At 40.4% G+C, this 26,205-nt stretch overlaps 1 protein-coding gene across 11 annotated transcripts in view; it reads right to left on the bottom strand.

Moving 5' to 3' along the window:
• The window catches only part of Phf8 (PHD finger protein 8), a 99,348-nt gene extending 77,545 nt beyond the window's left edge, over positions 1-21,803 (bottom strand). For 2 of the 11 annotated variants that reach the window (XM_039099807.2, XM_039099810.2), the window contains exons 1-5: positions 21,213-21,418; positions 20,262-20,365; positions 19,968-20,162; positions 1,851-1,936; positions 1,401-1,509 (exon numbers count right to left, since the gene is read on the bottom strand). In XM_039099807.2, coding sequence (XP_038955735.1) covers positions 1,401-1,509; positions 1,851-1,936; positions 19,968-20,065 — 293 coding nt within the window. In that variant the 5' untranslated portion in view covers positions 20,066-20,162; positions 20,262-20,365; positions 21,213-21,418. The other 9 variants (XM_039099808.2, XM_063280065.1, XM_006256792.4 and 6 more) reach the window with 9 other exon arrangements.
• Between the last annotated feature and the right edge of the window lie 4,402 nt (positions 21,804-26,205).

Here is a 26,205-nt window from a genome sequence, read left to right as displayed (position 1 = left end):
TGAAAATTAATAGTAAAATCATCAGAGCCTTGACAAAGTATCTGTGAAGTTGTACAAGCTTTATGCAAATTGGCAATATTTACAGATTCTTAAGGCATACCCTTTTTGACCTAACAATTTTACTTTTACACAGTTAAATCTACATCTATATTTGTCACACATATCCAAAAACTTAAGTACAGAGAGATATTTACTAAGGCTACAAATATAGCTCAGTGGTAGAGTACTTGCGTAGTATGTGTGATACCTAGGTTCAATGCTTATTACTGAAGAAAAAAACGTATGGACTACAGAATTTTTCTTAATAACAGCAAAATGCTGAAATCAATTTAAATGTCCATCACTAGAGGACTAGTCAAATAAAATACATATCCATTCAATTAAATACTAAATGACCATGAAAGGAAGTAAAGAACCACCTATATATGCTATTATAGATTGATTTCCAAGACGTATTATGTAGGTTTAAAAATAAAAGCAATGTACAAAATATAATGCTTCCATTTGTGTCAAAAATGAAAAAGGATACACAACCACATATGTGTGGATACAAGGACTATTTTTTAAATGTAAAAGAAATTAACTGATGTAAATAGAAAAAGGTATCTGAGGGCTCTGTGGTAGAGGGGACTGACAGCCTTTAATTTTTTAAAACTAATAACCTAGAAAAACCTAAATAATACTTGAAGTAAAAGAAACCTAAAAAACAGTCCAATGCATTTAAACCACATATTTCTTTATTCATTAATTTCTAACTCATTATTTTCATTCAATTCATTACTTTATTTTTACTAAATCTAGGTAAAATGAAAGAAAAAAATATCTTTCTGATTGAAAAACACATGACGGCTCCCTATTTTTAGTTTTAAAGTTTCTTCTCCTCTATAATGAGAGAATTAAATTTGCTGACCATTAAAGATTCTTGCAGACATTAAATGGGGAGTTTTGTGAATATGGAATAGGAAAGGGGAAGGAAATAAAGGGTCACAGAATAAGTGACTATGATAAAAATATATTTAATAATATACATGGAAATGTCATAATAAAACCCATTACTTTGTACAATTAATATACATAAGAGAAACCAAAAAAAAAATCCTTCCAATTCTAGCATTGTTCAGATGCTTATAAGTTGACTAAGACAAATGCTGCTTCCCAACTACTGCAGATTTTTGTAAATAGGTCATAATGTACTCTAAACATCAAGTGAAACTCTGGCCACTGTTACTTAGGAACTGACCAAAACAGAAGTTCCCATCCCAGAGATTTTGCAGGGCCCAGAAGATTTCCAGACATCAGGAGGCACATAATGGCATAGCCAGTGGAAAAGCTGAAAGAAAATTATGTCCAGTTTTCTGTAGCTTTAAAGCTTAACATTTCTTTATCCAGAGGGTCCTCACCTGTCAAAAGTCCTACCCCGTAGTTCTCGGATAAACATGGAGCTCCCAGTCTTCAATGGTTTACCCTTGTGATTATCATGTCCTTTGGAAGATCCACGACGTTTTTTCACTAAACCAGAAAAAGACAAGTGGTAATTAGTTAGAATGGCCAGGAGCTGAGAATCTAAAACCCCAGGGGCATCTACAGTTAAAGACACTCTCTTACTCATGAAAGCTCCTGGCAAAGAAGAGTGTGCTTCCTCTAAGGCAATTGTTAAAAAGGGAAAGAGATAAAGCTACGCATTCCTGCTCTCTTAGGGCAATAGCCACAGGCACTGTTAGACTTGCATGGGCTTCTGCTGTTTCTTAAGGAAGGCACATCTAAGGCAATTAGGCAAAGACTCTCCATAGCTACCACGGCTTTGTTTCTTCCCTTATTATTTCCTGCTGGAAATCTTAAGATCTACTTACTAATGGAGGGTCCGTGTAAGACTTCACAGTTGGGGCAATGGTACAGATCAATATCAGCAGCCTTCTCCTCCTCAACACCAACACAACTGGAAAAGAAAACAACATAGCCATGTCTATAGTTCTGTATCAGTGAGTACAGTATAGTACATATTATGATTTACATTTATATCAATTAAAATTAAGTAAACTTGAGGGCTGGATAGATGGCTTGGTGGTTAAGGACACTGGCTGCTGCTTTTCCAGAGGACCCGAGTTTGATTCCTAGCACCTAGATAGTGGCCCACAATCCTCTGTAACTGTAGTTTCAGGGGATTCTGGTTACCTCCTCAGACCTCTACTAGCACCAGGCAGTTGGTATACAGACAGACATATATGTGAACAAAACACTCATACACATAGAAGTAAATTAAATTTAAAAATAAAGTTAAGTAAAATTTAAATGTAGTTCTTCTATCACACTAGCTACATTTCACCAGCCACATGCAGTTATTGTACAGATTATAAAACATTTTCATCAATACGAAATTCTACTGGTGTAAAACAATGATGGCAAAACTTCGTTAGGATTCAGAATGGTCAAAGTCGAAAGAGACTACAGCATCAGTATGTGAATAAACAGAAATATGTAAACCCAATAAGGAATTTTAAATGTTCCAAATAGTTACATTTAAAAGATAAGGTCAAGCAGTGGTGGTGCATGCCTTTAATTCCAGCACTTGGGAGGCAGAGGCAGGCAGAGTTCAAGGGCAGCCTGGTCTACAAAACAAGTTCCAGGTCAGCTAGGGCTGTTACACAGAGAAACCCTGCCTCAAAAAAAACAAAAAAAGGTAAAAAGAACCAGATATTTTAGTCCTTTAATCCGCACTTCTAATTCCAGCATTCTAGAGGTGAAGGAAAGAGTATTATCACATGTTTCAGGCTACCCTCAAGTATTAGACCAGACTGGACTATATAAGAAAAATGTCTCAAATACAAAAAGATATTTTAAGAACAAGTCTTATTTTAATATTTTATATTGCCTAACACACTCAAAGTATTAAAACTCAAATTTAGAACTTTGTTGAGATATTTTTTAAATAAAACTACTAGAAATATTTTACAGCCAACATTTATGAGTAAAAAATTATAGGTAATCATTTTCGCAGCCTCACTTAGATTTAATTTTGGATGCATGTATACAAAGAAATCTCACATATTAAGCCCTTCCCTCACCAAGAAAGAGGGGAAAGAGGGCAAGAACCCTTCAAATAATTTCTGGCTATGGTTTAAATGTTTTAAAAGTCTTTTATCAACTACATACAGCAAGGTACATAAAAATATGGTAAATGACAGGTGACAGCTAATATTACTTTTTGCCATATCCACATTATCAATCCTCACTACCCTAAAGTTTATTTTTTGTTTGCTTACTTGCTTTTTGAGATAAGGTTTCACTGTATAGCCCAATCTCACTTCAAACTTACCTTAGCTTCCTGGTCTCAAACTGGCCTGTGTCACCTGGCCTAAATCTATAAATCTTTTGTTTGGACCTAAGGCACTCATTTCCATAACATACGTGCTTTATGTCTCACGTCCCTACTATATTTGGTCACTGCTCAAAAAGGAAACCTTGCTGTCATCACTCCTGAACTTTTGTCATATATGCCTTTTCTACCAAAAACAGCCACTACCTGTCTCCTCTCTCAACTTCTGTGTCACAATCTCAGCAATTCTATACCATGATAAATAAAGTGCTCTAGCTTCCCCTTCAAGAAACACTTGCTGGGCACAGTGGTACATGTGTGCCATGGTGGTTTGAATGAGAATGGCTCTCATAGGCGCATACGTTTAGATACCTGGTCCTGGTTAGTGGAACTATTTGGAAAGGATGAGGTATGACCTTGTTGGAGAAGTTGTGTCATGGAGGGTAGTCTTTGAGATTTCAACAGACTCCTACTATCCCCAGTGTGTCCTCTTACTCCTGCTTAAGGTTCAAGATGTGAGCTCTCAGCTGTTTCTGCTGCTGTGCCTTCTCTCTCCCATCATGGATGCTAACCCTCTGGAACTTATATATAAGCTCAATTCAATACTTTCTTTCATACGTTTCTTTGGTCATGGTGCTTTACTACAGTAACAGAAAAGTAACTAATACACCCACTCATAATCTCAGAACTTCAGAGATAGAAACAGAGGAATCAGTAGTTTAAGGTCAGCTTTGGCTAGATAAAACCTGTCTTAAAGCAAAAAATATAAAACAGAACACTTCTTTACTTTCCAAGTTTAAACAAATACAGTTGGTCTACAAGGAAACAATTTTCTCCATACCATTGTTACTCAAAGTGTAATCCAGTTGCTCTCAATCTGTGAGTTTTGACCCCTTTCACAGGGGTCACATATCCAATATCCTGCATATCAGATATTTACATGACAATTCATAACAGTAGCAAGATGACAGTTATAAAGTAGCAACTAAAATAATTTTATGGTTGAGAGTCACCACATATTAGGAACTGTATTAAAGGGTTGCAGCATTAGGAAGGTTGAGAACCATTAGTGTAATCCATAGACTAATGTGAACTGGACTACGGGTCTATGGTAAGTACAGAAAATGACAGTATTACTTCTCAGAAATCTGGCAGGATATTTTAATAGCCATTGAATCTAATAATGAAATACTGAGGTTTGTGATATTGTTTTTTGTTCATATTGTTTTACTACTCATTCTCTTTTCATTTTATAAAGTAACAGATCCATTAGAGACTGAAAATAAAAGAAAATATGTCCTTGTTCTTCACCATAGAGTCTAAGGAGCACTGTGTTAAGAGTTCTATCAGCTACATATGGTCTTAACAAGAAGGAAGGCCCAAGTATAGATGCTTCAATCCTACTTAAAAGGGGGAACAAAATAATCATAGGAAGCAGAGGGAAGTAGGTACCTGGGTGGAAGAGGAGAGGGGGAGGGCAAAAGGGGGAGGATCAGGTATAGGGGGAAACAGGAAAGAAGCCTGGGGGGATAGGAGAAAGAATAAAAATATGCGACAGTGTGGGGTGGGGGGCGGGGGGAATCTCTAGAAAGTCCCAGAGACCTGGGATGTGAGAAGCTTCCAGAACCCAGTGGGGATGACATTAGCCAAATGCTCAATAGTGCAGAAATAGAACCCGAAGAGACCACCTTCAGTAGAGAGACATGGCCCTCAGTTGAGTGATGGGGTCATCTACCCATCTCAAAGTTTTTGACCTAGAATTGTTCCTATCTAAAGGAAATGCAGGAACAAAAATGGAGCAGAGGCTGAAGGAAAGGCCATCCAGAGATCACCCCAAATTGGGATCCATTCCATGCACAGGTTCCAAACTCTGATACTATTTCTGATGCCATATTGTGCTTGCAGACAGAAGCCTGGTATGGCTGTCCTCTGAGAGTCTCTACCAGCACCTGACTGAGACAGATACAGATACTTATACCCAACCATTGAACTGAGGTTGGGGACCCCTATGGAATAGTTAGGGGAAGGACTCAAGGAACTGAAGGGGATAGCAACCCTATAGGAAGAACAACAGTATCAACTAACCAGACCCCTTAAAGTTCCCAGGGACCATACCACCAACCAAAGAGTATATGTGGGCTGGTCCATGCCCCCGATACATATGTAGCAGACAACTGCCTTGTCTGGCATCCGTGGGAGGGGATGTCCTTGACCCTGTGGAGACTTGATGCCCCAGAGAAGGGGGATGCTAAAGGGGTAAGGTGGGAGTGGGTTATGTATGGGTGAGCACCCTCTTAGAGGTGAAGGGGAAGGGGTTGGAAGGATCATGCAGGGGGGGAACAAAAGAGTTCAATCAGATGTAAGCCTCCTACTCTTCTGGACAACTCAAGGAAGTTCAACAGATGACCCTTTTAACTCTCCAGTGAGAATTTGAGATTATCTCTACCTTTGTGCCTTATTTCTTTTCCTGTTTCTGTGACAGAATACCAGGAACAAAAGCAACTTAAGGACAGAAGTTCTTATTTTAGTTCATAGTTCACAGTATATCCCAGTAGAAAAGTCAAAGCAGCAGGTACCTGAAACATCTGGTTACATTGAGTCCACAGTCAAAAAGGTGATAAATGTCTGCTGCTGCTCAGTTCCTTTTCTATTTATAAAGTCCAGAAAAGTACCACTCAGAGTGAGAGGGTCTTCACACCTCCATTAAAATACAATCAAGATAATTTCCCATAATCACTCATAGGCATGCTTGAAGGCTTAAATCTCAGTGATTCTAGATGTCATCAAGTTAACAACTGACATCAACCATCAAGCCTTGTGTGAGATGACTCATTCCTCTTTGAGTTTCAAACCATGCAGCGATACCACATCTGGCTCCTCTTTACTTCCAGTTACCCTTCTCTCCAGTACATCCCTTCACTTCCAGGAGAACCTGTCACAGATTTTTCTCCACGCCAAAACTTTTCAATACTCTACATGGTATCAGTTAATAACACGGAGACCCAACTTTTTGGGGTCACTCTTCTTTGACCTAACCATGTTCAGATAGTTACCTCCACTTTCATTTCTACTACTCTCATAACCATCCCCCAGAGTTTGTCCAGCAATTGGCTCACTTCCGGAATACGAAATGCATGTTCCATTTCACCATAAATATATCCACCAGGTTTCACTATACTGTTCTTTGCTTTGAAAATCCCTAGCTGCTCCTACTTTTCACCAATTCTTAGTTTAATTTGTTTTGTTGTTGTATTAAAATGTGTACACCTGGCCTGAAACTCACCGAGATCTACCTGTCTCTGTCCTCTGGGCTTTAAGATTAAAAGTCCATGCAACCACACCACACTACACCACACCAAGTACATTCTTTTTTTAACTTTATGCTTTGTTTTCAGAGAAGGTCTTATGTACAGCTTAGGCTGGCCTTGAACTCAAAATGCCCAAGCCTCAGCTCCTGAATAATGGATTATAGGCCTGTAGCACCAAATCCACCTACTCTTGACTTCAACCTACTTACTATCTAGCTTAAATTCCAGCATTCTTCCCTTGCCCCACCCACCTTTCACCACATTTACAAACCTATCCCTAGTTCAATCCCACTACACTACCATTGGATAGGTTAGAGAAGAAATAATCACTCATTGGACAAAATAAATTCACTGTCTAAAATATATAGATTATATAGATTACATAGATAATTCTCCTATAATTTCCTACTCAGCTCTTCCCTTCCCACAATCTACAGTAACGTTCAAATCTTTGATCCCATTATCTCTCCCTTCTCTCCATGCAAATGATTTACTTCCTTTCTTGGAGAATAAAACAGAAGTGAAATAATGAGATAAGAACTAATTTGACTTCTTTCTTCATCCACCCTTTCCTCCTCTTACAGTGGAAATGCTATCTTTCAATAGCCAGTGCTGGCACACAGGTCACATACCTTTTTTTATTTTTACCAGTTAAATGTCCCTTCTTTCTAAAGTATCTTTAATCTCTCACCCTATTTCTTTCTCTTTCTTTACATACTATTTAAACAAGTACACTTACCTTAAAAATCCTCTCTTCTTTCCTTTCATTCCTTCTTGTCTGCCCCTGACAGTTCACAGCCAAACATCTCTATCTACATTTATATAGCTCAAAATGCCCCCCTTTTTGGAATGGGTAACAGTTTAAACATGGTATAAAACTCCAAATTATCACTTCTATATCCTAATTCTTTGGCTATCACTTGTGTGCCTCTGTCATTCTTACTGTTGCATCCATAACACAGGTTGTTATGATTTCTAACTGGAATTACTGTCCTGCTCACCCAACTAGACTCCAAACCTCAAATCTGTCTCCACACACAATGATTCCACAATGATCATTAAGGAAGTTTGGGTTAGAGAGATGGCTCAGCAATTAAGCAGAGGATCCAGAAACTCTAGTTCCAGGAGATCCAACACCCTCTTCTGACCTCCTCGGGCTGCAGCACACATGGCATACATACATACTCAGGCATACAAAAACACATTAATACCAATTAATTATATAAAAATGTAATTTTATTATCTCATATGCAAAACCCCTCAACAGCTCCCTATTTTCATTTTTCTAAACTTTTTCATGTTTACATATATGTACATGTATTAGAGGGTGCCATTGGAAGCAGGAAAAGGGTATTGGTACTGAAGTCACAAGTAGTTGTGGACTGCCTGACATGGGTGCTGGGATTTGAACTCAGCTCCTCTGGAATAGTAAGCAGCAAGTGTTCTTAATTGCTAAACCATCTCTCCAGTCTCTACCTATTTTGTCTTGAAAAATGAATTGACCATGACCTAAAAAGGCCTTGCCTCTTTTGTGTCATCTTTTATCCCTCACACACAGCACTACTTATATAAATGAATATGCTTACTGTAAATGAAAAGCAGGAACCCCTTCTTCAGAAACATAAAAAAAATCTCTTTGCTTTCTGTGGCCTTTCAGGTTACCATGGTGTAGCAATTTGAATGAGATGTCATCCATGTTCTTATGTGTCTGAACACTTGGTCCACACTTGGTTACATTGCTTGGGTAGTAGACTTAGGCATGATCTTGCTAAAGAAAGTATGTCACTGGTGGTGGACTCTAACTTTCAAAAGCCATGTGGTTTCTCTGCTTGTTGCTGTTTCTGCTGCCATGCCTGGTGCTTTCTTCCATGCACTACCACTACCAGCAGCAGCAGCAGCAGCAGCAGCAGCAGCAGCAGCAGCAGCAGCAATATATTGATTGTAATGGACTCTTATCCCTCTGGAACTATAAACCCAAAATAAACCCATCCTTCTACAAGCTGCTTGAGTCATGGTGTTTTATCATAGCAATACAAAAGTAACTAATACACATAGAGTTCAGTTGTTACTACTGTTTGTTTTGTGGTTAGGAGCTGAACTCAGAGCCATACATGCTAGGCAAGTGCTCCGTCAGTTAAAATTCTAGCTCTATTTCTACTTTTTTGAGATAGGGTCTCAAGTCCAGTATGGCGATCCATACCTTTAATTCTAGTGCTTGGGAGGCAGAGGCAAGTAGACCTCTGTGAGTTCAAGGTCAGCCTGGTCTACATAGCTAGTTCCAGAACAGCTAGAACTACATAGTGAGATCCTGTTTCAACACAAACAAACATCGTACTTGAGATAGAGTCTTACTAAGCTGCCTTCTGATTCTCCTGCCTCAGCTCCCTGAGTAACTATAATGATAGACATAACCTTGGCAGTATGAGCTTTTCTTTATTTTTTCTGTCACAACTCTCTTGGTGATGGGGGGGTTGAAGACAAATCATTCATTACACAGTGTGCATACTCTGGACCCTGAAATTTCTCCACATCTCCACTTAGGGACAGATCCCCAGGCTCTGAAGGTTTTCAGGGAAGCAAGAAAGAAGTAAGATGTAAGACCACAGAACTCATGACCAAAATGTGAATGCTTCACTCCTTCTTTAAAAGGGGAACAAGAATACCTTTGGCAGGGAATAGGGAGGCAAAGTTTAGAACAGAGGCAGAAGGAACACCCATTCAGAGCCTGCCCCACATGTGGCCCATACATATACAGCCATCCAATTAGATAAGATGGATGAAGCAAAGAAGGGCAGGCCGACAGGAACCGGATGTAGATCTCTCCTGAGAGACACAGCCAGAATACAGCAAATACAGAGGCGAATGCCAGCAGCAAACCACTGAACTGAGAACAGGACCCCCATTGAATGAATCAGATTAAGGACTGAAAGAGCTTGAAGGGGCTCGAGACCCCATATGAACAACAATGCCAAGCAACCAGAGCTTCCAGGGACTAAGCCACTACCTAAAGTCTATATGTGGACTGACCCTGGACTCTGACCTCATAGGTAGCAATGAATATCCTAGTAAGAGCACCAGTGGAAGGGGAAACCCTTGGTCCTGCTAAGACTGAACCCCCAGTGAACTAGATTGTTGGGGGAAGGGCGGCAATGGGGGGAGGATGGGGAGGGGAACACCCATAAAGAAGGGGAGGGGGAGGGGCTGGGGGAATGTTGGCCCGTTACAATCGAAATGTAAATAAGAAATGCTCAAGTTGATAAAGATAAAAAAAAAAGGCCACAGAACTCAAGGTTCTAAGTTCTCAGCATACAGTCCACTGCTGTCACGTACAAAGATTCAAAGGTAAAACATATGAAGACTTTTGGGACAACAGAAGCATTGCATTACACCTCAACTGTAGGGCTTCATGTGACAACAGGGTGCACATGTTCATGAAGCCATTCCATCTAAAAAAAAGTCTAGGGATGTGGCTTAGAGATAGAATACTTGACTAACATGAATGAGGCCATAAGTATTTGATCTCTAGCACCACAAAAAATGAACAAAAGAAAACTAAAGCCATCTGGATTCATAATGGGAGCCCGGGATGCTACTGCTCTTCCTCCTCCCTACTGCAGACAGTCCTGCTGCATACCACCTATTTCACCTCTCCTACTCTGACCTACAACACATGTTCATTTCCTTGTCATTTGCGCTGACTACATCCAGCACACAGAAAGTCTGGTATCCACCAAAAGTCCTCAGCTATTCCATCTGCCAGTCTTGTTTCCTTCCATTATCCATCCCAATTCAACAAACATGCAATGGGCGAGATAACTCCTTAGACCAGAGAGGCAGATAAGCCAGAATTAATTCACTGTCTCAATAATTATCACCAGGCACCAAGGGTATACCGTAAATGTTGTCTTACTCAGGGTAGCTTCCTTGGTAAAGAGAATTATTACAACATGGGGCACTGAAATTAAGCTGGGCTCAGTGTAGGCTCTCAACAAATATTTACTAAGTAAAAGTAAATGAGTGTATAAATAAATATTAATTATATGTAGATACTTATAGAATGAGCATTCTAGAGGGAAAGAGACAGGCATAGTCTGAACAGTTTCATTAAGTGCTACAAAGAAAAACAGACCAATGATGGTCAAATGAATGAGTAAATTTAAAGCCTACATAAAAGTAACTGAGAAGAAATGCCTATATAAAAGAAAACTGAGATATGGGCTTTAAATATATTATACTATTTAATCTTTATAACAAATTAAGAGACACTCTGTATAGCATTGAAACACTAAAACACAGAGGTTAAAAGATACAAAAAGGGGGTTGGGGATTTAGCTCAGTGGTAGAGCGCTTGCCTAGGAAGCGCAAGGCCCTGGGTTCGGTCCCCAGCTCCGAAAAAAAGAACCAAAAAAAAAAAGATACAAAAAGGGGTCCTGGGGTGGGGGCAAAAAAAAAAGATACAAAGATATGGTAGCCAAACTACTTGGGTTTGAATTTTACTTCTTCCATGTATAACTGTGTGAACAGAGGAAGTTTATATAAATTCTTTGTACCCCAGTTTCTAGAATTGTGAAATAGAAAAATTACTAGTAAATTTTCTATTAGTAGTTAGTAGTAGTTAGTAGTATTTAGTAGTATTCTAATTAGTAGTACGTTTTAGAGATGTTGTAAGGATTCAATGAACTTAAAGTATTCAAGTGCTTAATACATGATAAATGCTATCTATAACAATGAGAAAACAAATCTGAATAGTTAGGCAAATTGCTAGTAATTACAAAACTATTTAAGTAGCATCACAATACAAAACTGTTGGTCACCATAAGTCCATGATATCTAACTAAATACATAGCTAAAATATAACCATAAATAGAAGCAAATGCTACAAGAACACAAAATCAGGCACTTGATTGCTTCATCCAGGGCTGTGGAACTAAGTGGGACCCAAAGATCAAAGGAGCCAGAACAATGACACGTTTTCCTCAAGATTCTATCTGGCTTCTTATATGTTCAGCCTCTGCTCTCTGAGAATGCTCAAGGAGCCAGGTCCTGTGACCAGCCTATAACTTGGAAAGCCAATAAATAAATAAAGAAGGGAAGAGTATATTTTACCTTCCTTCATTTAAAAAAAAATCTCAGAAAAACATCCAAATCAATTTTTGGTATGGGTTTCTTGCAACAACCTTTATCAGATAGAACACACTCTACAAAACCAGAAGCAAAGGCACCTACACTTCTCACTACTGGCTCCATTGCCTCCAGGCAAAGGACTTGGAGTAGTGCTAAAGAAACTAAACAAGTTCCATGTACCTGAGAAGTTTCTGCTCTCTCTGCTCCGAATCTGGCATATGAGTTTGCCATTTAAAAGAACTCACTAAATTCCAAAATAACTTGAAATTATAGACAAAATAGGCCATTCGCTACAGATCTTTTGAGCTTCTCAGTCACTGCCCCATTACTCTATTCCCATTTATAGTAAAACTGCTTAAAATGAAGTCATTCCTTACCTCTTTCTTTCACAACCCCAATCCAATCTATTAACAAGTCCCATACTGATATATGTTCAAAATAAAGCCACTTCTCATCAACACAGACTCTAGTAAGTCACCATTTTCTAACTAGACAAGAATTTCCTAGGGTGATTTTGGAGACAGGCTGGCCTCAAACTCACTATGTAGCAAGGATTACCACGAATTTTTGATCATCTTGGCTTCCATATTCTTGAGTGTTAGAATTATGGGCATGTACAACCATGCCAGGTTTATGTGATGCTGGGATCCAACCCTAGCTTCACAAATGCTAACCAAGCAATCTATCAACTGACTCATGTTCCTCAATTTTTTCTCTTTCTTTTTGTTTGTTTGTTTGTTTGTTTTGGTTTTGGTTTTTCGGAGACTGTTTCTTTGTGTAACCTTGGGTGTCCTGGAACTTGCTGTGCAGACCAAGCTGGCCTCAAACTCAGAGAAATTCACCTGCCTCTGCCTCCTGAGTACTGGGATTAAAGGCACGTGTCACCACTGCCCTGCATGTTTCTCATTTTCTAAAGTAATATTGGGAATATCTAGAGGCCCTGTTAAAATACAGAAACAAAAATTATGACACGCTGATGTAGTTCTCAATGTATGTAAAACACATATTTAAGATTAATTATGCTATAAATGAGGAAATGTAAAATAAAGAGAAATTTTTACTCCTCACTTGAACTGGGAAAAATACCAAATGATTGTAGTAAAAAGTAAAACTGTATACAAAGACACATTCAAATGTAAAGAAAAAAGCAATATTGAATTATAAATCAGGTATAATAAAGGCTAGAGAATGTAAACAGAGGCACATAGAACAGAAAGACTAAGGATATAGTTCATTTGGTATCATACCTGCCTAACATATACAAAAACCTGGGTTCAATCCCCAGTACTGAATAAAACCAAAAATGTTCTCAGGCCTGTAATCAGGGTTTAGGAGGTGGTAACAGGTGGATCAGGAGTTCAAGGTCACCCCTAACTACATAGTCAAGTCTGAAGTCAGTTGAGCTATATAAGACTCCCTGTCAAAAACTAAAACAGGGGGCTGGGGATTTAGCTCAGTGGTAGAGCGCTTGCCTAGGAAGCACAAGGCCCTGGGTTCGGTCCCCAGCTCCGAAAAAAAGACAAAAAAAAAAAAAAAAAAAAAAAACTAAAACAGAGCCTGACAAGATGATTCCCTCAAAGCCTGAAGCCCTCCCTGAGTTCAGTCCTTGCAATTTATGTAGAGAGGTAAAAGGAGAATCAATTCTACACATGAACACCATGGCACATATATACACAAGTGCTTATACATAGAAGGGAGAAAAGAGAAAGAAGGGAGGAAGCAGGGGGAGGTGGGAGGAAAGAAGGAAAAAATAGAACTAAAATTTGTAAAAAGAATTCAGAAGGCAGTTTGATGTTATATCCCTTTAGCAAAATAATATTAGCAGAGCCTATAACTTCCTTAGCCACAAGTTCTTGGCCAGGTTTAGAAAACATAGCATGAGTTTCCCACTGTGAATCAGGCCTTAAGTTCAAGTAGAAAGCCACTGGTTACCTCCATAGCATTCATGCTACTATTGCACCAATGAGCAAGCATATCTTTCCAGGCCAGTCATTATTGTAGCTCACAGGACTCACAGGTGGGTAAGACTGTTGATCGTTTTTCTTTCTCAGAAGCCTACAAAAACACCTTATGATGCTATGAAAGTTAGCTAGTAGGAAGAATGCTCCCAGGTCAGAACCTGCTTGACTTTTCCATATCCTATGATCAAAATATATGGCTTTTTCAAACATGCTTAGTGCTGGTTATCCCTCTATCTCCCCCACCTCACCCTCATGTCTACTGCCCACTTAAATGTTTACCTCCTTTATCCACCTTCCCTTCGTTATACTACCTTATAAATATTTCTAAATATCTATAGGCCCCCTCATCAGAAAAGTTTCTTTACATAGTTGATGATGTTAAATACAGTTTCTCACAACTAGTTGAAATGCAAGAATAAGTCACTGTGGGGTGGTCAGCTCTAAATGAGACATCTGTATCACACCTCTTTCCCCAAAAGGCTTTGGGAACCTAAGAAGGGGGAGAAAGATTGTAAGATAGGATTAGCCAGGCAGTGATGGCTCACACCTTTGGTGGCACACCTGGGTGGCAGAAGTAGGGGGAATCTCTGAGTCCAGGCCAGCCTGGACTGTAGAGTGAGTTCCAGGACAGCCTAGGCTACAGAGAAACCCTGTCTTGAAAAAATAGAAAATTATATCACACCCTTTTCCCTCAAGGTCAGGAAGCATTGTGGAAGAATGGGCAGAAAAATTATCAAGAGAAGACTGCTTGTGAAATAATGTCTTCTGGACAGGACGGAGTCACTGCACTCAAAGCCATAACAAATATAGTTCTTAGCACAGCACAAAACTTGCATGAGATGAAACCAGTTAAAACACCAGCACAGAGAGGAAAAGGGCTCATGAAGTTCTACCCCTAGCTGAGAAACTATTAGCAGTCAGTGGCTACTGAGGAAGAAGAGTCAGTTTTCTTCAGCAAAAGGGAAGTAGAAGACTCATACCACCAAACTTAATTTAAACAAGAATATTTTCCCTCCCAACAAAACAAACAAGGAATTCCATGCAAAGAAAAATCAGTACAATAAAACTGGCCAAAAACTTGTAGTTAAAGAGATCATAGGCCTGAGTGACGAAGCTCCTTTAGTTGTTCTGCTCAATGAACATAATGTACCCATCAAATTACCATCTAAATAACCATGTTCATGCCTATAGAATATTACTACTCTCAGCTTTAGTAAAAGAAGTTTCTCTTGCCATTCATGGTGGTATACTTCTTTAATCTCAGTGCTTAGGAAGCAGAGGCAGGTGGATCTCTGTGTTTTAGGTCACCCTGGTTTACAGAATGAGTTCTAGGCCAGACAAGGCTATACAGTGAGACCCTGTCTCAAAAAAGAAAAAAAGAAAAAGGGAAAAACCCTTCTCTTTGTAGTGGTATAAATGTTCGTGGATACAAACTCATAACCGAAAGACAAAGAATAAATAATTTACTGTCTATAAATAGAACATCTACACAGCACTCTCTCTAGGGCTCATGAAACATCTTGGGAGGAAGAAACAGAAAAATGTAAGAACCAGAGGAAGGTTGGGGAGCAGTTTGGAACACTGAGTTCTAGGCATGAAATGCTGTTAAATTCTTGATTACCTGTATAGATTTGTACAAGATTGGGTTTGCTAACATTCTGTCCTGGAAAAGGGAGGGGCTCACAAGGCTCCGACCTTTCCTGAAGATATAAAGGCAAATTTTCAGTGGTTCAGCCACTGGTAAGTTGCTCAAGTTCTAGTAAGTAACCCAGAGAATTAAGCCTCCTTAAAGCCAGGAGAGGGGTATGATCAAAGTACATACAGGTCTGTCCAGTGATATGGCTCGACAGTAAAAAAAACACTTGCCATTTAAGACCCAAATTCAATCCCTGGAACCTACATAAAAGTCAGATGCAGTGGTGTGCATCTGTAAACCCAGTACTCCTACAGGGAGATGGGAGGTGAAAACAGGAGAGTTAGCCAGAAGTTCAAAGACCAGCTAGCCTAGAGTAGTAGCACAGCGGAAACAAGAGAGTTGCTACAACAAAGCAGAAGCACAGAACTGACTTCCTGAAAAGTTGTCTTTTCAACCTGCAAATGTACAGTGCTCCACGCATACATATACACACACTAAAAAAATACGTATTTTAAAAATAAAATGTCATGGTATCCAAATTATAAGATAATAAAAATAAAAATTAATATGTATGTAACCATTTCTATTTAAATTATCATAACTGTTACCAGGAAAACTAATGCTTCACAGAGATGAAATACTTTGAGAATAACTGGTATATAGTAATGATAATGTTATCTCATCCATCCTCCAATATCAGATGTTATTATACTCTATACAAGTGGAAGAGATTGGTACTACTTTAAATTTAAGTTTCTCAAATGTGGGCCCTATCTACCTACTGAATCAGAAACCGAGGTTGGGAATCTATCGTTTTTTGTTAACAGATCTTTCAAATAATTGATACACACTAAAGTTTAAAGTGCACTGCTCTACAAATCATAGTATTTTGCACAACTCAACTGCCTATCAAGAGGAATGAAACTATTCAGTATTTTTTCTAAATTTGACAACACTACTCTAGAATCAATTAATTTGAAATTCAAATCCATACTCAGAAAATATCACTTAACCTCCACAGTTCCAGATTCCGTATCATCAAAAATAGCATAGTTGCCTTCCTTACTGTAACTACTCCAGGTAGCAACTTGTCATTATGCATCATAATCCCTAACTGAACTTCAAAAGTCTACCATCTTTAGGTGTTTGTGGATATGAAATCTGTAGGATGTGGGCTGGAGAGATGACTCAGTGCTAAAAGGATGCTCTGTACATTCGAGGACCTTAGTACACAGATCCTAGCACCTAGGTAAAAAGTCAGGTGTGGCAGTGATCCAAGTCCTGGGAGGGGCAAAGGCAGGAAGATCACTGGACTTGGTAGCCACCAGTTTACCACCAGTTTAACTCCAGGTTCAGTGATAAACCATCTCAAGAGAATAAAACAAGAGTAATACAACAAAACAATGTCTTCCTCAGGCCTTGGTGGGCTCATACTCACACACACTGGGTCTATGTGGCTAACTACTGTAAACAATCATGAAAAGTCTACATATTTAGTAATTTCCAACTGACCTAAAGTAAAAACTTAGAGTACAGTGAGTATGTTGGGGGTGGGGGTGTACTGAGTAAGCAAGAACAGCCAGCCGCCCACTAAGGGTCTGGTTTTTAGCTAGGTTCCTTGTTCTCTGGCAGCCCACAGAAAGAAGCAGAAGAAAATTTAAAAACTGGATGCTTTCATGAAACTTGTGCTAGAATGTACAAACAAAAGCAGAATACACCTTAGAAATGTGATTAAAGACAGATCTGATCCATCAACTCATAAATCATTTGTAAGCTTAAAAACTCTTAAAGTTCCAGTAGTTTTATCATTGTAAATGTCAAATAGCTACTGCACAAAGATATTCACCAGTCATGGTTTTCTTTTTGTTTTGATCAACAATTACATCTGGATACAAAAACCTTCCCAGAATCCCCAAGTTTTATCACCTCACATTATTTGTAAGAAAGTACAAATAATGTAAGTATACAACCATGAAAGGAATAACTAAGAAACTGGTGCTAAACATATCGATAAGAAGGTATCAAAAACATGTTATAGATGACTATTTAACCTGGCAAATACCCACATTAAAATGTTAGGTGTAGAGCAAGGGAGATCACAAAATGGTATTTATGATATAATCCCAGCCTACAAAAGCATATGTTGTAAGTCAAAGGACAAGAGTTAATACAACAGCAGCAAAAAAAAAAAACTAAGGGTTGGGGATTTAGGTCAGTGGTAGAGCGCTTGCCTAGCAAGCGCAAGGCCCTGGGTTCGGTCCCCAGCTCCGAAAAAAAAAAAAAAGAAAAAAAAAACAAAAATAAGAGTGGATTATACCCAACGGACTCATAGATGACTTTTATTTCCATTTTTTTTTGTATTTTCTATAATGGACATGTCTCACCTATACAATAGGAAAAAAAATCATTTTTTTGCACAGGCCAGTCTTGAACTTGCTATCCCCCCTTCTTAGTCTCCAAAGTTAACTGTAATTAAGGCCTATGCCCTAAAGTCCATTTAAAAAATGTTCATTCTTTTAAAAATCTGGGTTGGGCCCATTAGATACCTCAGCAGGTGGTACTTGTCACCGACCCTGACGACCTGAGTTCACTCTTGGTTTCATATGATGGAAGGAGAAAATTGACTCCCGCAAGTTGTCCTGTGACCTCCACATTCATATCATGCCATGTATGTACAAGCAACACACACACACACACACACACACACACACACACACACACACACACACACTTTAAATTCTAACTTTCAGGAACTCGGGAAATATGAGTTCAAATCCCCAAAACTAACATAAAACTGAATATGGCAATAAGTGCTTGCAACCCTAGCAATGAGAGAAAAGAGACAAGTGGATCTCTAGAGCTCGCTAGGCAGCTAGCCTAACCCAACTAGCTCAAGGTTTGGCATGAAAGATAGGGTAGAGAGCAATAAAGAAGCTACCTAACACCTCTTTAAGCACCTGTGCACACATGGATGCATTTACACATACTCAGAGGAGTGTGCTCTCCCACAAGTGTAACTTTCAGGCTGGGGAGAAGGCTCAGTGAGTAAAGTGTTTACTAGCCAAACATGAAGACTTTAGTTCAATCTCCAGATCATATGTAAAAAAGCTTTGAATACATATAATCCCAGTGGTAGAGAGACAGAAATGGGAAAATCCCTGGGGTTCTCTAGCCCACCTGCCTAGCCTGCCTTACTAGGCGACTGGGAGACCCTACCTCCAAAAAGACAAGGTAGCTGCCTCCTGAGAAATGAAGCCTGAGGCTGACCTCTGGCCTCCATACATGGTACACACCCGCATACAGAGACCCATACAAATAGAAGGAAAAATTTAACTTTCAGACTTGGGTACAGACAAAATAATTTATGGAATGTCAGTTATGGCGTCTGATACACAGTAAACAGTTAGGAAATCTTCATTCCTGCTCTGTTTTCAGATTTCTGCACTGTGAGCAAAAGCCATTTTCCAGAGATATTGAACATACACACTTGTAAACTAAGAACCATAGTGTAACAGCTTTTTTTTATTATACCTTGTTCATTTATTCAAAAGTATATTCACCATCTATTGCATATTTAGCACTAGAAATACTAAAAATAAAAAGAAAAGGTATCTCTACCTCTAGGAAGTAATAAGACATATACACAACTATAAGATGAAATAATAATTTTTTTGATATTTTGAGACAAGCGCTTACCAATGAGCTATATCTCAAGCCCTTTACATTATTTTCATTTTGAGACTGAATCGTGCTAAGTTGCTGAGCTGGTTTTGAACTGGCTCTATAGCTCAGCCAGGCCTTGAACCTGAGACCCACTGACCCCACCCTTACTTTGTTTTTGAGTGTAACAGGAACAGCTCCTTTAAAAGTTAAGATTGACAACTTGCATTTTAGAACTTCACATAAAGCAAGAGAATGGTGCCATATACTGTTTTTATTATATTCCAGTATAAAAATTCCCCCCAGTAATAGGATAACATTTTGATTTTTATTACATACAATAACCTCACTGGAAACCTGAGTGACAGGTGCATTTGTCCTACTGTTTTACCCTATGTCTTTTTATTTTAATTTAGTTAGATGGCCCTGCAGACAGCACAGAAATAAAATATTATTCCAGTTCTGCCTCCATTTATAGAATGCAAGCAAACTGTTTTACAGCTATGAAAGAGGTATTGATTTGTAAGTGAGGCTCACAAAAGCAAAAGCAACTTGGCCAAGGCCACTGATAGTAAGTTACAAAGAAATCCATGTTCTTGGACTCGGATATCTCAAAAATACAGTACTGACTCCCCCAAAGTCAGGACATGCGGAAAAACACAACCATATACTTTCTTTGTAGCTAGAACACAGCTACAAAATCAAATATGCATGCATATATAGATATATTTATATATTTATATTCGTATATACACACATAGTACAATAAATACATATAGGAAAACGAGAGAAACCAGCTAGGACCTAGTCCGCGGAAGAGGGATAGAAAAACCTAAGTCTAGTAAATTGAGAGAGGGGCTAGTTTCTGAGCAGTAGGTAGAAAACAGGGCTGAGAGGAGGAGAGAGCAAGAGAAAACAACACACCTGGCCAACGCACCCTGAGCAGCCTGGCCTGCCCTTCTTACCTGCCGTGAAACCAGTCCTGGCACATGTCACACTCGATCATGAAGCGGGTCACATCGTAAGGCAGTCGACAGAGGCAATACACAGGCACCGAGGCCATCTTCACAGGGGGTTGGATCGTTTTGCGCCGTGCCAGTTTTGAAGCTTTACAGGGTCAGAAAGGCAGCAACAAGCAAGCCGCCTTCCCTAGACGATGGCTAGACACAAACAACACTTCTTTACAAAGTGACTCCTCCGGCCCCAGGTTTCCAAATCGTTCCGTGTCTCCGCCCCCACCCCACCCCCTGGGTACCAACCTCCAGTTCTGAAAAAGGGAGTAACCAAGCCAGGACTCAACACAGCTGGTGAGAGTGCAGGAGTTAAGTGGAGAAAGTCCACCCACCCTTCAGGATTTCTTTCACTTGGAAAGAACAGAAAGAACGTTCTGCTTTCTGCTCTGCCCTGCCTTCCAAACGCCTCCCCCAGACCCCTACCTTCTTTGGCCCTGAAGTCAGTGACAACTTCTTTCCGGGTTTCATGTAAATATCTTGAAAGCCTTCGGGAAGCTTCTTTAATCCCTCACTGAACCCCTCTCTTCACTGCTCTCTTGCTTCCCAGGACTCAGCTCCCTTTATTATGACGCAAACCGCGGCATAAAAGATGAGGCTGGGAAGAGGGAAGCTGAGGAAGAGACCAGAGACCCTCTCTAGCCCCCCAAAATAGGAAGAGGCAGAGATGCGGAAATCCCTCTAAGTCTCCGCAGGTTATTCCGAATTGCCTCACCCCCCCCCCCCAAAGCCTTCAGGAACAAGAAAACAAGACTAAGCACCCAACTCAAATCACAGTTCTGGGATTGCGTTCGGAGAGTTTAAATTATCCTTTTCGTCATTCTCAGTATCATTCCTTCCTGAGCAGTAAGGAGTCTCATTATGCTCCAAAATGAAATAAACCGCAATTTCGTCCTCCACTCCAAAGCTGACAGGGTGCTCATCTCACCCCTGACACTAAAAAGGATCTCTTCGAAGCCCCAGTAAACTGACTAGAATTTCCTCACACCCGCGAAACTAAGCGAAGATTTTTTTTCCTTCCACACCTCCAAATGGCAGGCATTGCTTTGCAATCCCCTCAGACTGCCGAGGGTTCTGCTGTTCCCCACACCTGACAGACGTCTCGTCTGAAATAAGAATCTATCTTGCTCGTAGCCCCCAAAACTTACGAGGATCTCTTTACGCCTCCCCCACTGACAGGAACCTTTTTACGCCCCAAACCTGATAAAAACGTCCACGGTCCCAAACGCTACAAAGATCTCTTCATGCCCGAGGCTGCAGGGGGAACTCCTCAGGGCGCAGAGCTCAGCCCCAGAGACTCGCCAGCGGCTAGGCTCGCTCCGGGGCAACACAGCTCTGCGCTAAGCAGAGGCTATTCGGGCAGTTCCGGCCCGAGGCGGCGCGCGGTGAATTCTGGGATTGCCGCTGCAAAACTGTGAAGCTTACTTGCCTTCTCCTAGAAACCACATGCCGCGTCACGCAGTGCCCGTGGTCTGACCGGGCTTTAGGGCAGCGTTCACCACAGTCTCCCCCCCCAACCCCCCACAGTCTGGCCCTTTAGAGCCTTCTAGAGACCGAGGGCTAAGCCGAGGGGGCGGGGCCGCCGGGCGCACTGGCAAGCGGCTTTGTCGCTGCCCTCTTCACGAGATAGGCTCGCCGGGTCTGCAAAGACTGCTTGAGAGGTCGCCAGAACCCAATAATAGGGGGGATGTAGGAGATTCAAAGCAATCAATAAAGTTTATTCAAAATCACGAGGAAGCTGAAGCGGAGAGGGGTGGAGAAATATGGTAAACAGCTACCATATTGAGAGTGGCGGCGTTCTGTGAGGAGACAAGCTTGCCGCCATCTTATGAGGCTCGGGCACTAGAGGTGAAGGTGGAGCCCGGAACATCAAGCCCGCAACTCTTGCGTGACGTCATGGGGCGGGGCGACACCTTGAGAGAGCCTAGGATGTGAGCCTCTGCTAGGTGGCCCAATTGTGCTTGAGACCTTGAGCTGATAGGCGGGGAAGCCGCCATCTTAGGCGAGGCGGTAGTTTGGCTCCATTTTGAGTGGGGCCTGGAACCCCAAGTCTTCCGTAACCCTGGGTAAACACGGGAGTTTAAAAAAACAAAAAAAAGAAAAAAAAAAAAAGAAAACCCCCGCACCTTCCTCCTCCCTCCCTCCTAACACTCGCTGCCCCTCCCTCGTCTCCTCCTCTGAGAGGAGGTGAAGCCCGTGGCTCCAAACTGCAAAATTGATACATAGGGCTGCGGGGGCGGGTTTCAGCCTTGGGAAAGAGACAAAATACTCCCTACAGCTCATGTACATCGAGCACTTTTAGTGGATGAGATCCATTTTCCATGGTTGGAATATCATTTACTCTTAACCCTGTGGAAGAAAAAAATCTGTGATTATCACCAAATGAAAAAACAGGTTTAGAGAAGGCAAATGATTTGAGATCCTGGAAAATGAAAAAAAAAGACAGCATCTAATTTCTCCCACACTGAGTTGTGAGGCTCTTCCCAGGCTCTAGTCACGGACCTTGCAGGTTCAATTCTATAAGAAGCAAAATCAGTCAAGGCTTTCCATATATCTGTACCAGGATTTTCTAACTGAAAATAGTATGCTTTAAGATGGCACTGTTTCTTTTTCTTCAGACATTAATGAAATATCCCTACTTCTCACTTTCTTAGAGAATCTCATTACTTTATAGAAGAAAATGTATTTAAAAAAAATTGTTTTCTGGAGCCGGGGAAATGGCTCAGAGGTTAGGAGCACTGGCTGTTCTTCCAGAGGTCCCTGGTTCAATTCCCAGTATCCACATGGCAGCTCACAGCTGTCTGTAACTCCAGTTCTAGGGGTTCTGACACCCTCACACAAGATACATGTGCAGGTAAAACACCAATGCACGTAAAAAAAAAAAAAGAAAAAAGAAAATTTTAAAAAAAGAATGCTTTCTTACCAAAAAAGGAAAAGAGGAGTGGAAAAAAAGAATTGGGGCAGGGCAGGGGGTGATGATCTGGTATTGGGTGGGAGTAAAGGACTGAAGCCATAAGGGCCAGCAGAAAGAATGGAAGCAGGCAACCTTGGAAGGTAGGAGATGTGGGGGCGGGTGGGGGATCCTCCAGAGACCTAGGAGATAAGAGACTCTCAGAACTCAAAGGGAGGGACCTTAGATGAAATGCCCTACAGTGGGGAGAGGGAACTTATAGAGCCCATCTCTAGCAAAAAGACAGGTCATAAGTGAGGGATGGGGTTCCTATATCACACAATCAAAAACTGTGGCCCATAATTGTTCCTGTCTGAAAGAAATGCAGGAATGGAAATGGAGAGGTGCCTGAGGAAAAGGAGGTCCAGCAACAGGCCCAAAGTGGGATCCAGTTCAAGGGGAGGCCCCAAGGCCTGACACTATTACTGAGGCTATGAAACACTCACAAAAAGGGACCTATCATGACTGCCCTCTGAAAGACCCAACAAGCAGCAGAAAGGGTCAGATGCAGATATGTGCACCCAACCGATAGACAGAAGCTGCTGATCCCTCTGGTTGAATTAGGGGAAAGCTGGAGGAAGCTGAGGAGGAGGGCAACCCTGCAGGAGGACCAGCAGTCTCAATTAACCTGGACCCCTGAGATCTCTCAGACAATGGATCACCAACCAGGCTGAGATGAGGCAGTCAACACATGCACAGTAGAGGGCCAATGGGTCTGGGTTCAGTATCTAATCCTTAAGATTAGATCCCTGGAGGCCTCAGGGAGTTTAGAGGTCTGGTGATAAGGGTTGGGTGAGGACATCCTTGTGGAGACAGGGAGGAGGGAGGTACGGGAAGTGAAACAGTCAGAGGGCGGGCCAGGGGGAATAAAATCTGGAGTGTGAAAAAAAAAGATTAAATAAAATTAAAACAAAGGTAGAATATGTGTCCAACAATTTTCTGACAGGAAAACAGATATACAGGAACAAAAGAATCCTTGTCAGAGAAAAATAATTTCCCTCTCCTTGTTCCACATTTCTCCTTTCCTCTCCACCTCAGCCTCAGCTTCTTGAGTGCTGTGTTTATTAGCTGATGGAGAACTCTTACAAAACCATCTTCGAGAATGGGGCAGGAGAGTCAAAAATTTAATAAGAAAGGAAAGAGGGAGGAAAGAAATTGAAGAGTAAAATAAGCTAAGAGCCTCACAGGCTGCTTGCTGTTGTAAGATATGCTAGAGGGAGTCTAAGAGGATATATAACGATTTCCTAAGGCACATGATATAGCTCAGCTGGTAGAATATTGTTTAGCATCCACAAACTCCCAGTATTCCTTTCCCAGAACTACATAAACCTTGGGTGGTAGCCCATATACTCAGGAGGATCAAAAGTTCAAAGTCATCCTTATCTATATATAAGTTCCAGAACAGTCTGGGGTATATGAAATCGCAGCTCAAAAAAAAAGTTTAATAATATTGTTCACGAAAATAAGGTTCATGGACAGTAGGGGCATATGCCTTTCTTTTAATCCCAGCACTCCAGAGGAAGAGGTAGGCAGATCTCGGAGTCCAAGGCCAGTCTGGTGTACAGAGGGGAATTCCAGGACAACCAGAGATACACACAGAAACCCTGTCTCAAAAAAAAAAAACACAAAACAAAACAAAAATGAGGTGCACAAATGCATGGAGGCACATGGGAAGTCATACTATGAGGAATTAAGAGCTATTACAATACAAAATACAAGAGTTTAGATTTTTATCTTTAAGGAATAAGAAACTACTGAAATTTTTAAAAAGTGGGGAGGTGCCCACAAGTGCCTGAGAGTTATGTAAACCACATGTGCAAGACTGTATAAAGGTAAGAAGAAGATACTGGATCCCATGGAAATAAATTTAGAGGAGGAGATATGAACTGCCATGGGTCCTAGGAACTGTACCCAGATTCTCTAAAAGAGTAGTAAGCACTTTTAACCACTGAGTCATCTCTCTAGTAACTTAGTCGTCTTTGCACCTTAGCCAGAATAGGGTGCAACTCTATTGGGACCTGAAATATATTACTTTGAGATGGTATAACTGGAAGACTTCCTTAGAAAAAGAGTATATATAAATAAATAGTAAAGTTGCCTTCAAAGACATGCAGTAAGAATACTTTTAGGGATAAATTCATCACCTGAGTGCTATGACTAAAAATGATACAAGTCACATATGAATGTACTAACTAAACAACTAAATGTAACCTCAAATAAACTACTTGAGGTGAACTTCAAAATTTATTTTGTTTCGTTTAGTTTTTCTGGAGACAGAGTTTCTCTGTGTAGCACTGGCTGTCCTGAAACTCACTATCACTCTATAGAACGGGCTACCCTTGAACTCCTGGAGATTTGACGGCCTCTGCCTCTGGACTTCTGGGATTAAAGACATGGGCCACTATGTCACACTGAACTTCAAAGCTTTATTTATTTGTGTGTGTGTGTGTGTGTGTGTGTGTGTGTGTGTGTGTGTGTGAACTTTTTTTTAATTGGATATTTTTTATTTACATTTCAAATGTTATTCCCTTTCCCAGAATAATCAAACTCAGGGTTGAAATCAGCCCAGTGAAAATGAAAAGGACTATACAAAGAATCAACAAAACCAGAAGCCTGTTCTTTTGAAAAAAGTCAACAAAATAGATAAACCTTTAGCCAGACAAACCAGAGGACACAGAGAGTGTATCCTAACTAACAATACCAGAAATAAAAAGGGAGACATAACAACAGAATCTGAGGAAATTCAAAATATCATCACATCCTACTGCAAAAGCCTACACTCAACAAAAACTGGAAAATGTGGATGAAATGAACAATTTTCTAGACAGATACCAGGTACGAAAGATAATTCAGGATCAGATAAAACATCTAAACAACTCCATAACACCCAAAGAAATAGAAGCAGTAATTAAAAGTCTCCCGAAAAAAAAAAAAAGAGCCCAGGACCAGATGGGTTTTGTGCAGAATTCTATCAGACCTTCATAGAAGATCTCATACCAATACTGTCTAAACTATTCCACAAAATAGAAATAGAAGGAACACTACCCAATCCTTCTATAAAATTACAATTATGCTTATACCTAAACCCCACAAAGACCCAACAAAGAGAGCTTCAGACCAATCATGATCAATAGACTTCATCCTAGGGATGCAGGGATGGTTCAACATACAGAAATCCACCAACATAATTCACTATGTTATCAAACTCAAAGAAAAAACTCACATGATCATCTCATTAGATGC

Source organism: Rattus norvegicus, chromosome X, assembly GCF_036323735.1.
Source record: "Rattus norvegicus strain BN/NHsdMcwi chromosome X, GRCr8, whole genome shotgun sequence".
NCBI classification, from domain to species: Eukaryota; Metazoa; Chordata; class Mammalia; order Rodentia; family Muridae; genus Rattus; species Rattus norvegicus.
The sequence above is the reverse complement of the archived record's forward strand: the minus strand, read 5'-3'. Positions and strand labels throughout refer to the sequence as shown.